Source organism: Mytilus edulis, chromosome 14 (genome assembly GCF_963676685.1).
Source record: "Mytilus edulis chromosome 14, xbMytEdul2.2, whole genome shotgun sequence".
Classification (NCBI taxonomy): Eukaryota; Metazoa; Mollusca; class Bivalvia; order Mytilida; family Mytilidae; genus Mytilus; species Mytilus edulis.
Window position 1 is genome coordinate 70,994,761 of NC_092357.1, and position 15,116 is coordinate 71,009,876.

Sequence of the window (15,116 nt, forward strand, 5' to 3'; positions counted from 1 at the left end):
TTATTTATAAATTAGTTTAGGTATAGTTTGAGCAGAGATTAATGATCAAAGAAAGCTTCTGTTGTTTGAAATAACTGTGAGTTAAACATGTTCTTTGTCATTTTTTTTCCCGTTTAAAATGTTTGAAATTCAATATAATTCTGAACATTTTTTGTTGTCTTTATCATAAACCTAAAATCTAAAACTGGTGACCATGTCTTGAAGGCAACCATTAAAGAAAATTAGACAGTTTTTAAACACCATTTATTTAATAAAAATATAAATATTTCTTCCAAAAATTGCATGTTATTATATAAATGCTTCCAGTGTTAGCCTTAGGATGGCTATTTTCATAATTAAAACCATTTCTGTACCAAAATATCAAAAGGGGTTTTTGCTGGTGTGATTTTCATTTGTGACTTCATGTGAAACACAAAATGTACATCTGATTGTGGCTAGGCCGTAGGCTTAACAAATTTTCTTTACCAAAAATTGTAAAGGGGAACCATTCTAGTTTAGAATTAGAAAGACCTCACTGTGTTAATCTTATATTTGTTAATTCTGTCTCATTGATTGACATGCTATAAAATCGCTTCTCTTTCTCAATATCCTTCTTAAGGTGTTTTAAGTTCTAGCCACGCGTCTCCCAAATCAAGATCCTTACAGCCATCTAATCACAATACCCATGCTACAGACGGCCTTGCAGCTGTCAAATTGTCATACCTGTTCTAAAGATGCTTTGTCGTCTGTCAAATCCAATCAGTTTTTCAGTCACACCCATAAGATACTTATATCAATAAGCCAAGTAAATTGGATACTATTCATCACGGTATCTGTCATTCAATCCCTCGTCATAATTTTTTTACAGAATTAATATAATGCAGAAAAGTAGTAGTCTTTACTTGGGGGTATAACAAAGATTTCAGAAAAATATAAAATAATATCTTCTCTTGTTATTTTATATTAAAAGTAATAAAGAAAACAATATATATTGACTGTGCTTTGATAGAATGTTGAATTTGACTTGTCATAAGATGAAAAACGAACTTAATAATATGCAGGATTTGGTTTTATAAGGCCCGAATAGACAGATATGGAAAAAATAGTTTCAACAAAACACTTGTGCCTGGCTTCAGCCATAAACCTTTTCAGTGAATTGAAAGAGTGTTTGTTTTGCTGACTTTGGTTGGATAGATATACTGTATATCATAATGTCACTAAAGAAAGTTTATCAAAATAAACCATAAATATATATACATCTGTACATGTACTTATCATATAGACCTATACATTTTTGTGGACACCACTTTTTCATGAACTAAAACAATTTCAATTTGATATTTGATTCCATAGTTTTAGTCTGCATTGAATATTCCGTGTCGTGGTTCCTCTGTACTCATGAATTCTACAAAAATGGATATATCTTGAATAATAATGAATCCGTATAGTATAATATATATATAGATTCTATACACAGCTTGAGTACTAAACAAATTTATTTCTGTGTTTCAGAAAATTTTTAATTTTAGATTTATAATGTGAGGATTGCTAATGCTTAAACAATTAAAATATAATTGTCAAGAGTGAAGAAATTACTCCAAGATTCTGTGATCTATTGAATTTGTTTCTCTTATTATTTTTAGACCCTTTGTAGGAAAACTTTATCTGTTTTTTTTCAAACATTTTCAAAAAGATGTCTTTCTTTTTGATGTCATCCTTTTTATGGATACAATGGAATCACAAAATCAAAGGGAAGTAAGAAATAATGATGTCATTAAAGACGCATTATCAAATTTTGACCAATGAACACCTGAGATCAAACAAAAATAAATAGTCAACTGTCTGGAAAGTATAAATCTGTAAAGAATTAGAGAAATATAGTTTGTTATTTCTTTAGAATCAGAGTGATTCATAGCTTTATATATTTTTGTTTAGAGGACTGACCTGTCATAATTACAATAGGAAGACGCTATATGATGTACTAAGACATATGCTCTGAGATCTATATGTGTTCTATATGATGATATGTACTAAGACATATGTTCTGAGATCTAGATGTGTTCTATATGATGATACCTGTACTAAGACATATGTTCTGAGATCTAGATGTGTTCTATATGATGATACCTGTACTAAGACACATGCTCTGAGATCTAGATGTGTTCTATATGATGATATGTACTAAGACATATGTTCTGAGATCTAGATGTTTTCTATATGATATGTACTAAGACATATGTTCTGAGATCTAGATGTGTTCTATATGATGATATGTACTAAGACATATGTTCTGAGATCTAGATGTGTTCTATATTATGATATGTACTAAGACATATGTTCTGAGATCTAGATGTTTTCTATATGATATGTACTAAGACATATGTTCTGAGATCTAGATGTGTTCTATATGATGATATGTACTAAGACATATGTTCTGAGATCTAGATGTTTTCTATATGATATGTACTAAGACATATGTTCTGAGATCTAGATGTGTTCTATATGATGATATGTACTAAGACATATGTTCTGAGATCTAGATGTGTTCTATATGATGATACCTGTACTAAGACATATGTTCTGAGATCTAGATGTGTTCTATATGATGATATGTACTAAGACATATGTTCTGAGATCTAGATGTTTTCTATATGATATGTACTAAGACACATGTTCTGAGATCTAGATGTGTTCTATATGATGATACCTGTACTAAGACACATGTTCTGAGATCTAGATGTGTTCTATATGATGATATGTACTAAGACATATGTTCTTAGATCTAGATGTGTTCTATATGATATGTACTAAGACACATGTTCTGAGATCTAGATGTGTTCTATATGATGATACCTGTACTAAGACACATGTTCTGAGATCTAGATGTGTTCTATATGATGATATGTACTAAGACATATGTTCTGAGGTCTAGATGTGTTCTATATGATGATACCTGTACTAAGACACATGTTCTGAGATCTAGATGTGTTCTATATGATGATATGTACTAAGACATATGTTCTGAGGTCTAGATGTGTTCTACATGTTCTATATGATATGTACTAAGACATATGTTCTGAGATCTAGATGTGTTCTATATATGTACTAAGACACATGTTCTGAGATCTAGATGTGTTCTATATGATGATATGTACTAAGACATATGTTCTGAGATCTAGATGTGTTCTATATGATGATACCTGTACTAAGACACATGTTCTGAGATCTAGATGTGTTCTATATGATGATATGTACTAAGACATATGTTCTGAGGTCTAGATGTGTTCTACATGTTCTATATGATATGTACTAAGACATATGTTCTGAGATCTAGATGTGTTCTATATATGTACTAAGACACATGTTCTGAGATCTAGATGTGTTCTATATGATGATATGTACTAAGACATATGTTCTGAGATCTAGATGTGTTCTATATGATGATACCTGTACTAAGACATATGTTCTGAGATCTAGATGTGTTCTATATGATGATACCTGTACTAAGACATATGTTCTGAGATCTAGATGTGTTCTATATGATGATACCTGTACTAAGACATATGTTCTGAGATCTAGATGTGTTCTATATGATGATACCTGTACTAAGACATATGTTCTGAGATCTAGATGTGTTCTATATGATATGTACTAAGACACATGTTCTGAGATCTAGATGTGTTCTATATGATGATACCTGTACTAAGACATATGTTCTTAGATCTAGATGTGTTCTATATGATGATACCTGTACTAAGACATATGTTCTGAGATCTAGATGTGTTCTATATGATGATACCTGTACTAAGACATATGTTCTGAGATCTAGATGTGTTCTATATGATGATATGTACTAAGACATATGCTCTGAGATCTATATGTGTTCTATATGATGATACCTGTACTAAGACATATGTTCTGAGATCTAGATGTGTTCTATATGATGACATGTACTAAGACACATGTTCTGAGATCTAGATGTGTTCATTTTGTGATGCTGGGTTTTCTGTCTGATTGAGGAATTACACCCTATGTTCTTTTACTTACAAGGATTCAGTCATTATATTGTCTGTAGATGTACACATTTTGAACTCTGTGCAAGAATAGTTTTGTAGCCTCCCTGTAAACACAAGTTTGATTGATAGGAAATAATTAGAATGCAAATGAAAATTTGATTTATAAAAATGAAATAAAAAGAGAAAATATCATTTGATAAATAAATGTGAAGTTTATAGCCCTATTTAAGTAGAGATACTAATAATTCATGATTAGTGGAATCTATGTCCTGGTTTGTTTATTTTGTCATGAAGTGAGATGATCAATGATGATATATTAATTAGGGTACCATTCAGTTCATCAATACTTAAAGGTATTCTGGTTCATGCAGCACTATTTGATTGCCATTCAGATATCTCAATTGTACTGGTACAGTTATTTTCAATACTGAAGATACTTTAGTACCAGTCAGAATTACAAGACAGAGGTAATTAGGGTACCAGTCAGAATATCAATACTGACATGCTCAGACTATCAGATCAGGTTATCTGTAAAAGCAGCTGGGGCATTTCATGTTACGTAACTCTTGTCTTTCCGTCTGGTAATTGTCATTAAAATTTGTTTCTGTTCTCAAACTTTGCCTCAACCCGATGCTGTAAAGTGTATACACAATGCTTGGATGGTGTCACTTTTGACGTTCATGAGTTATGCCCCTTTATATACATAAAAATTGCTGAATTTTTTGTTTCCATTCAGCTTCAATCATATGTCATTTGTTTGTATGTTATAAAACTTGTACACAATGCTAATATTACCACAAAAAAGGATCAATTTGAAGTTAAGTGGCATCACATTTCTACAGTTCTTGAGTAATACATGTCCTTTTATAGCTGTAGCAGAGGGGCTTTATGGTTTACCCTTATATGTCTGTACCTCTGTATATCCGTACGTCCCAAAATTCTCCTTGTTCTCTAACTTTAGATTGCTTAAAACCAAATGTTATGAAACTTATTAAATATTGTTAATATATTTTTGCTTATAACCACTTAACACAGATCAAATTTGAATTTTGGTGGCATCACATTTACTTTTCTAGAGTTTTTCCTCTTTATAAATGGAAAATTCACTGATTTTTTCGTTTCTGTTCTTCAACTTGCTTCAATCCAATGTTATAAAACTGATAAACAATACTTAAAACCACAACATGCAGATCAAGTAAAAATTTTGGTTTTGTCACTTTTAACATTCTTGTGTTATGTCCCTCCATAACATTATATGTATAAGCATAGGCAATATCTATGTCCAATGTACACATTTCTGATTTATTTTGATGTTTTATTCAAATTTATTTTGATGTTTTATTCAAATTTATTTTATTTTGTAGGTTTTAGATCCGATTTGTCACCAGTTGTTTGAGTTTTACAGATCTAATCAACCAGGACTCAGATTGTTTTCCCTGGAGTTTATACCAACATTACAATGGGTGTATCTTTCTTCTCTCAGTGTTAATGGTAAAAAGGTAAGTTTATACCAACATTACAAAGGGTCTACCTGTCTTCTCTCAGTGTTAATGGTAAAAGGTAAGTTTATACCAACATTACAATGGGTTTACCTGTCTTCTCTCAGTGTTAATGGTAAAAGGTAAGTTTATACCAACATTAGAATGGGTTTACCTGTCTTCTCTCAGTGTTAATGGTAAAAGGTGAGTTTATACCAACATTACAATGGGTGTTACCTGTCTTCTCTCAGTGTTAATGGTAAAAAGGTGAGTTTATACCAACATTACAATGGGTTTATCTGTCTTCTCTCAGTGTTAATGGTAAAAGGTAAGTTTATACCAACATTACAATGGGTTTATCTGTCTTCTCTAAGTGTTAATGGTAAAAAGGTAAGTTTATACCAACATTACAATGGGTTTATCTGTCTTCTCTCAGTGTTAATGGTAAAAAGGTAAGTTTATACCAACATTACAATGGGTTTACCTGTCTTCTCTCAGTGTTAATGGTAAAAAGGTAAGTTTATACCAACATTACAATGGGTTTATCTGTCTTCTCTGAGTGTTAATGGTAAAAAGGTAAGTTTATACCAACATTACAATGGGTTTATCTGTCTTCTCTCAGTGTTAATGGTAAAAAGGTAAGTTTATACCAACATAACAATGAGTGTTACCTGTCTTCTCTCAGTGTTAATGGTAAAAAGGTAAGTTTATACCAACATTACAATGGGTTTACCTGTCTTCTCTCAGTGTTAATGGTAAAAGATGAGTTTATACCAACATTACAATGGGTGTTACCGGTCTTCTGTCAGTGTTAATGGTAAAAGGTGAGTTTATACCAACATTACAATGGGTTTACCTGTCTTCTCTCAGTGTTAATGGTAAAAGGTAAGTTTATACCAACATTACAATGGGTTTACCTGTCTTCTCAGTGTTAATGGTAAAAAGGTAAGTTTATACCAACATTACAATGGGTTTACCTGTCTTCTCTCAGTGTTAATGGTATAAAGGTAAGTTTATACCAACATTACAATGGGTTTATCTGTCTTCTCTCAGTGTTAATGGTAAAAAGGTAAGTTTATACCAACATTACAATGGGTTTATCTGTCTTCTCTCAGTGTTAATGGTAAAAAGGTAAGTTTATACCAACATTACAATGGGTTTATCTGTCTTCTCTCAGTGTTAATGGTAAAAGGTAAGTTTATACCAACATTACAATGGGTTTACCTGTCTTCTCTCAGTGTTAATGGTAAAAGCTGAGTTTATACCAACATTACAATGGGTTTATCTGTCTTCTCTGAGTGTTAATGGTAAAAGGTAAGTTTATACCAACATTACAATGGGTGTTACCGGTCTTCTGTCAGTGTTAATGGTAAAAGGTGAGTTTATACCAACATTACAATGGGTTTACCTGTCTTCTCTCAGTGTTAATGGTAAAAGGTAAGTTTATACCAACATTACAATGGGTTTATCTGTCTTCTCTGAGTGTTAATGGTAAAAAGGTAAGTTTATACCAACATTACAATGGGTTTACCTGTCTTCTCAGTGTTAATGGTAAAAGGTTAGTTTATACCAACATTACAATGGGTTTACCGGTCTTCTCTCAGTGTTAATGGTAAAAGGTAAGTTTGTACCAACATTACAATGGATTTACCTGTCTTCTCTCAGTGTTAATGGTAAAAGGTGAGTTTATACCAACATTACAATGGGTTTACCTGTCTTCTCTCAGTGTTAATGGTAAAAGGTGAGTTTATACCAACATTACAATGAGTGTATCTGTCTTCTCTCAGTGTTAATGGTAAAAAGGTTAGTTTATTCCAACATTACAATGGGTTTACCTGTATTTTCTGATTGTTAATGGTAAAAAGGTAAGTTTTTGAAAAACTTTCATGGAATTTTACCAAAAGAAGCTTCATTATATATGTTGAAAAGAAATATGGTAACATTCATAATAAAACAAAAAGTTTATGTGTAAGGCACTGTGCATAAATCTAACTTGAGACTACTTCCAGCAAAACATATGTTTTTTAAAGATTTAGTTCACTTATATAAAACGGACTGTAGTATGATGTCCATTATCACTTAACTAGAACACATTTTTGTTTAGAGACCAGCTGAAGCAGGCCTCCTGGTTGGGGATTTTTTTGCTGTGTTGAAGACCCATTGGTGACCAACTTTTTTCTGCTCTTTGGTCAGGTTGTTGTCTCTTTATCACGTTCCCTATTTCCATTCTCAACTTTAGTTGTTAATTGGAGGGCATGCTTTATTTATTTTTTTGTCCATTAATATATAATGGTTCTTTTAAGGAGTCGTGTATCACAGCTATTTTTTTTGTCCATTAATATATAATTGTATTTTTAAATCATCGTGTATCACATCTATTTTTTTGTCCATCTGTCTGAATGTGTTAATGATATCTAATGATAAGTATATGATTGTGTTGTGTAAATCAATAGTGTGAGGGGAAGCTGTGAGATCGTGTGTGTGAACACCTGGCCTAATTAGCACCAGGCCTGGATAGAAATACTTATTTGGCGAAATATTTGTCGGGTAGATATTTATATAATTTATAATCATTTATATTATATTGAAGTTTTTTTTAGCTCTTTTCACATGAATTCCTTAACATTTAAAAAATGGCCTGTAAATTTTGAAATATAAAATGAAGGTTCAGGTTCTTAGTTTATTTAAAAAAATGTTTTTTTCTGTTTATTTAAAAAAAAAAATCTTCATAAAAAAAAATCTTTATAACTTATAGGGCATGTAGCGGAAAAAACAGATTTGGTAAAATTTTTGTTGATAAGCAATGGTTGTTAGTCTACCAATTGAATATGCATATTTTCATCTTATTCCTTTGACGTGAATTACTAATGAATACTAAGACAAATGTTATATGATGTATTATGTAAAATTTTGAAAATGAATATGCAGAAGTATTCCTACTAGCTACCGGTATACCAATTTTTGTTGAGCCTTCGACTTTAGTCCAAAAAGAGAGACTGAGGGATCCTACATTCCGTCGTCGTTGTGGGCAACGCGTCCTCAAATATTCACTCTGTGGTTAAAGTTTTTGAAATTTTAATAACTTTCTTAAACTCTCCTGGATTTCTACCAAGCTTGGACAGAAGGTTGTTTACGATCATGAGATAGTATCCGGAAGTAAATTTAAAAAAAATAAAATTCCATTTTTTCCATATTTTAATTACTTATAAATGCATATATATGGACTTAGTTTTTCTGCCGTGAAATATTACATTCACTCTGTGGTTAAACTTGAAAATTTTAATTACTTCCTTATGCTATTTTGGATTTGTACCAAACTTGAACAGAAGCTTGTTTATGATCTAAAGCTAGTATCTAGAAGGGAATTTTGTTTTCTTCCAGTTAACATTACATTTTAATAACTTTCGTAAACTATCCTAGGTTGGTACCAAACTTGGACTGAAGCTTGTTTATGATCATAAGATAGTATTCAGAAGTAAATTTTGTAAAAAAAATAAATCCATTTTTCCATATTTTACTTTGATTGGGACTTAGATTTTATGCGAGGAAACAACACATTCACTCTGTGGTTAAACTTCAAAATTTTAAGAACTTTCTTATACTATTTTGGATATGTACCAAACTTGGACAGAAGCTTGTTTATGATCAAAATTAAGCTAGTATCTTGAACAAAATTTTGTTTTCTTCCAGTTAACATTACATTCAGTCTGCAGTTAAAGATTTTAAACATTTAATATTAGATTCATAAACTATCCTGGATTTTTTACCAAACTTGGACAGGAGCTTAATCTTACAATCAAAAGATAGTATCAACAGGAATATTTTATTGATTTATTTCTTCATTAGCTTAGACACCTGACCTGAAAGGTTGCTGCCTCTGAATTGGTAATTTTAAGGAAATTTTGCTGTTTTTGTTTATTATCTTGAATATTATTATAGACAGAGATAAACTGTAAACAGCAAAAATGTTCAGCCTATGATATTTAGGTTTCACATGTCCCGCTGTGTCTCAAAAAGAATATATGGTTATTGCTTAAAACTTTCTCAGAAACTATTTATGATTATTGCATAAAACTTCCACACAAGATGTCAGGCGTATCATGTGCTCATGGCGCAGCTGTTTATTGTTATTATCTTGAATATTATTATAGATAGAGATAAACTGTAAACAGCAGTTATGTACAGCAAAGTAAGACCTTAAAATAAGTCAACATGACCAAAATGGTCAATTGACCCCCTAAGGAGTAATTGCACTTTATAGTCAATTTTTAACAATTTTCATAAATTTTTGTAAATTTTTAGAAAATATTTTTCACTGTAATGACTTTGTAGTATTGACTATTAGCTTTGGAAAACCTCAGTCACTGATTATTACTAATAAGAAAGCAATATAAGTTTGTTATATTTACCTTGAAGCAGAACGTGACATATACAGCCCTCTTAATGACGGTTTCTCATTTAACAAGTCTTAAATTAATAACGATCTTATCATACCAATTCTCAGGTGTCAATTTAGAAAACAAAATTTAAGAGTATCAGTGGTATTAAAGTCTAGTTTCTTATTTTATTATTTATTTATTAACTATTATAAGGAGATGTGGTATCATTGCCATATAAATGTTAAGTCAAACTTTTTAATTTATTAAGAATAATTTTTTGCTGTAAATTGGACAGCCATTTAAACAACATAATCTACGACAAAAATATAAACAGAGCTAGGAGAAAGGAGTTCAATATTAAATAAAAGTGGGTACAATGTCAGCGTATAGAAATATTATGATTAACAGTGATCATGGAGATGCCAGCTGAGTGGAACTAAGGAATTTTTCTTTACTTTATAGAGTTTAGTACATAAATGTAAAATTCAAGTCTTTATTGCAGATCAGCCGTTGCTAGATCTTACTGATGAGGTCAACACTTAGTTTGATAATTGGTTATTTGGAACCTTAAAGGTTTTACAAACAGCCATCTTTTATTAGACAAATTCCAGCAAACCGTACTGTTCCCTTGCTTACGTGACTCGACATAATGGTCCATATACAAGTGTGTAGCCCTTTGTGCTTAAAGTATATATTCCCTTTATTTAAAAAAAACCCCACTAATAACACTTCCAAAACACAGCTAATCATTGCTTTAAATTTAAAGCATCATCTCAGACAGTGGTTGAATGCCAATTATTTATTTTCAGCATGGGTGATGATGATCTTAAAAGATAACCATTTTTGTACTGACAGATTAATGAATGTCCTTTTCAATAACTACCCATGTATCAATCTGAGACGTCAGACATGTGATGTGACATATACCCAGGCAAAAGATGGAAAGGAAAACGTATTAATCTTTTTGATCATACACTACCAATGTAATAACACATCTAGGCTGATAACCATATATCAGCCCTGCAACCACATGATGTCATAACCATATATTAGCCCTGCAACCACATGATGTCATATTGAGGGCTAATAACCATATATCAGCCCTGCAACCACATGATGTCATATTGAGGGCAAATAACCATATATTAGCCCTGCAACCACATGATGTCATATTGAGGGCTAATAACCATATATCAGCCCTGCAACCACATGATGTCATATTGAGGGCTAATAACCATATATCAGCCCTGCAACCACATGATGTCATATTGAGGGCTTATAACCATATATCAGCCCTGCAACCACATGATGTCATATTGAGGGCTAATAATCATATATCAGCCCTGCAACCACATGATGTCATATTGAGGGCTAATAACCATATATCAGCCCTGCAACCACATGATGTCATATTGAGAGCTAATAACCATATATCAGCCCTGCAACCACATGATGTCATATTGAGAGCTAATAACCATATATCAGCCCTGCAACCACATGATGTCATATTGAGGGCTTATAACCATATATCAGCCCTGCAACCACATGATGTCATATTGAGGGCTGATATATACTAAGTGTGAATTTATAGCTAGTTTGCTTCCACTTGTTACACATATAAAAAACCTATGCTTCCACTTGTTTTAGGGATGAGTGTAAAATATACTGTATAATACAATATACACACTTATTTGGTGGTCAGTACTCTGCATCTGTATAATACAATATACACACTTATTTGGTGGTCAGTACTCTGCATCTGTATAATACAATATACACACTTATTTGGTGGTCAGTACTCTGCATCTGTATAATACAATATACACACTTATTAGGTGGTCTGTACTCTGCATCTGTATAATACAATATACACACTTATTAGGTGGTCAGTACTCTGCATCTGTATAATACAATATACACACTTATTTGGTGGTCAGTACTCTGCATCTGTATAATACAATATACACACTTATTTGGTGGTCAGTACTCTGCATCTGTATAATACAATATACACACTTATTTGGTGGTCAGTACTCTGCATCTGTATAATACAATATACACACTTATTTGGTGGTCAGTACTCTGCATCTGTATAATACAATATACACACTTATTTGGTGGTCAGTACTCTGCATCTGTATAATACAATATACACACTTATTAGGTGGTCAGTACTCTGCATCTGTATAATACAATATACACACTTATTAGGTGGTCAGTACTCTGCATCTGTATAATACAATATACACACTTATTAGGTGGTCAGTACTCTGCATCTGTATAATACAATATACACACTTATTTGGTGGTCAGTACTCTGCATCTGTATAATACAATATATACACTTATTTGGTGGTCAGTACTCTGCATCTGTATAATACAATATACCCACTTATTTGGTGGTCAGTACTCTGCATCTGTATAATACAATATACACACTTATTTGGTGGTCAGTACTCTGCATCTGTATAATACAATATACACACTTATTTGGTGGTCAGTACTCTGCATCTGTATAATACAATATACACACTTATTTGGTGGTCAGTACTCTGCATCTGTATAATACAATATACCCACTTATTAGGTGGTCAGTACTCTGCATCTGTATAATACAATATACCCACTTATTTGGTGGTCAGTACTCTGCATCTGTATAATACAATATACCCACTTATTAGGTGGTCAGTACTCTGCATCTGTATAATACAATATACCCACTTATTTGGTGGTCAGTACTCTGCATCTGTATAATACAATATACCCACTTATTTGGTGGTCAGTACTCTGCATCTGTATAATACAATATACCCACTTATTTGGTGGTCAGTACTCTGCATCTGTATAATACAATATACCCACTTATTTGGTGGTCAGTACTCTGCATCTGTATAATACAATATACACACTTATTTGGTGGTCAGTACTCTGCATCTGTATAATACAATATACCCACTTATTTGGTGGTCAGTACTCTGCATCTGTATAATACAATATACACACTTATTTGGTGGTCAGTACTCTGCATCTGTATAATACAATATACCCCCTTTTTAGGTGGTCAGTACTCTACCCACTTATTAGGTGGTCAGTACTCTACCCACTTATTAGGTGGTCAGTACTCTGCATCTGTATAATACAATATACCCACTTATTAGGTGGTCAGTACTCTACCCACTTATTTGGTGGTCAGTACTCTACCCACTTATTAGGTGGTCAGTACTCTACCCACTTATTAGGTGGTCTGTAAGCTGCATCTGTAATTCCACTTTATACATGACACATTTTTGATGTGCTGGTCCCAAGTAAGAAGCCAGCTATATTCAGTGGTTGTTGTTGGTTCATGTCTGTCATATTAGTTTTTCGTATATTGTTTTGTTATAAATCATGCCATTTGTTTTCTTGTTTTATATTTTTATGTCAGGGCCTTTTATATCTGGGTGTGAGGTATGGGTTTCTCGTTGTTGTAGCCTTCCTGAGGCCTATATATATAGTTATATAATTGCTTACATTCACTTGATTTGAAGTTTGGTGGAAAGTTGTCTCATTGTGAATTATCAATTGTACCTCTTTTCCTTATTATTTTTTTTTTTACATGCACAAGTAATTACATAAGAAAAAACAGGATACTAAATGTGTACATTGTTTGCATATAAATTTAATCTGATTGTAATTAAACATCAAATTAAAGCATACTGTACCATTATTCCAATTATTAGGTTATAATTTTCCCTAGGTTTGCAGACACAGTCAATAGTGTTAAATAATTCAGCCTGTTTAAACTAAACTTCTGTTCAATCAGAACAAATTTCTGAGTAAAAAAATCAATAGAATATAGCACCCCACACAGTGTAATATATATAAATTTGAGAATGGAAATAGGGAATAATGTTAAAGAGACATTAGAGCCTGACCAAAGAGACATTAGAGCCTGACCAAAGAGACATTAGAGCCTGACCAAAGAGACATTAGAGCCTGACCAAAGAGACATTAGAGCCTGACCAAAGAGAATACAACAGCCAAAGGACACTGGTCAGTGGGTCTTCAACTCAGCGAGAAAATCCCTCACTTGGAGGTGGTCCTCAGCAGGCCCCTAAAAGAATTGTGTATTAGTTCAGTGAAAATGGACATCACACTTAACTCCAAAACATATAAATGAACTAAAATTAAAAAAACATACAAAACTAACATTTAAGGCCAGAGGGACAGGTTAAAAGATGACGAGTGATTACGGTATACTGTACTTTGTGAGATTTCTGAACCCTCCTTCTATACCTCTAGCGAATATAGAATAAAGATTAAAAGAAATTCATAGCAATACTTTGTATATATATATTATAAGGGACCAAATATAAAGATACTTTAATTTAGAAATTATTGTGTGCATTTATAATATATATTGCGACTTTTGAAGAATTAACAGAAATGCGAATTTCATTGCTATTTTAGGAAAAAACTACATACAGATGTGTATATGTCGTGTATGTATCAGAATGCTAGTTCTATAAAACTACATACAGATGTATAATATGCATATCAGAATGCTAGTTCTATAAAACTACATACAGATGTATAATATGTCGTGTATGTATCAGAATGCTAGTTCTATAAAACTACATACAGATGTATAATATGTCGTGTATGTATCAGAATGCTAGTTCTATAAAACTACATACAGATGTATAATATGTCATGTATGTATCAGAATGCTAGTTCTATAAAACTACATACAGATGTATAATATGTCATGTATGTATCAGAATGCTAGTTCTATAAAACTACATACAGATGTATAATATGTCGTGTATGTATCAGAATGCTAGTTCTATAAAACTACATACAGATGTATAATATGTCGTGTATGTATCAGAATGCTAGTTCTATAAAACTACATACAGATGTGTAATATGTCGTGTATGTATCAGAATGCTAGTTCTATAAAACTACATACAGATGTATAATATGTCATGTATGTATCAGAATGCTAGTTTTATAAAACTACATACAGATGTATAATATGTCGTGTATGTATCAGAATGCTAGTTCTATAATTATTGTGATACTCAAGTAGTCACATTAATCGCAATACTTAAAAGTTGTCACATTACTTGCAGTAGTTATACTTTAAATAAAAACCTTGAAAAAATAAATGAATTTAATACACTATTAAAAAAGTGGAATGACTTCTGAGTAAACTGGTTATAGACTTTGTTTTATAATAATGACCATGTGTACAATGTTTTAAATCTAAATATCCTTTACTA

The 15,116-nt window shown here is 31.9% G+C and overlaps 1 protein-coding gene across 1 annotated transcript in view; it reads left to right on the forward strand.

Annotated features, from left to right (window-relative positions):
- LOC139503800 (hyccin-like) overlaps positions 1 to 15,116 on the forward strand; it is a 68,492-nt gene that overhangs the window by 17,522 nt on the left and 35,854 nt on the right. The window contains exon 4 of the mRNA XM_071293727.1: positions 5,360 to 5,494. Within this exon, the coding sequence (XP_071149828.1) occupies positions 5,360 to 5,494 (135 nt within the window). The remainder of the gene's footprint in view (positions 1 to 5,359; positions 5,495 to 15,116) is intronic.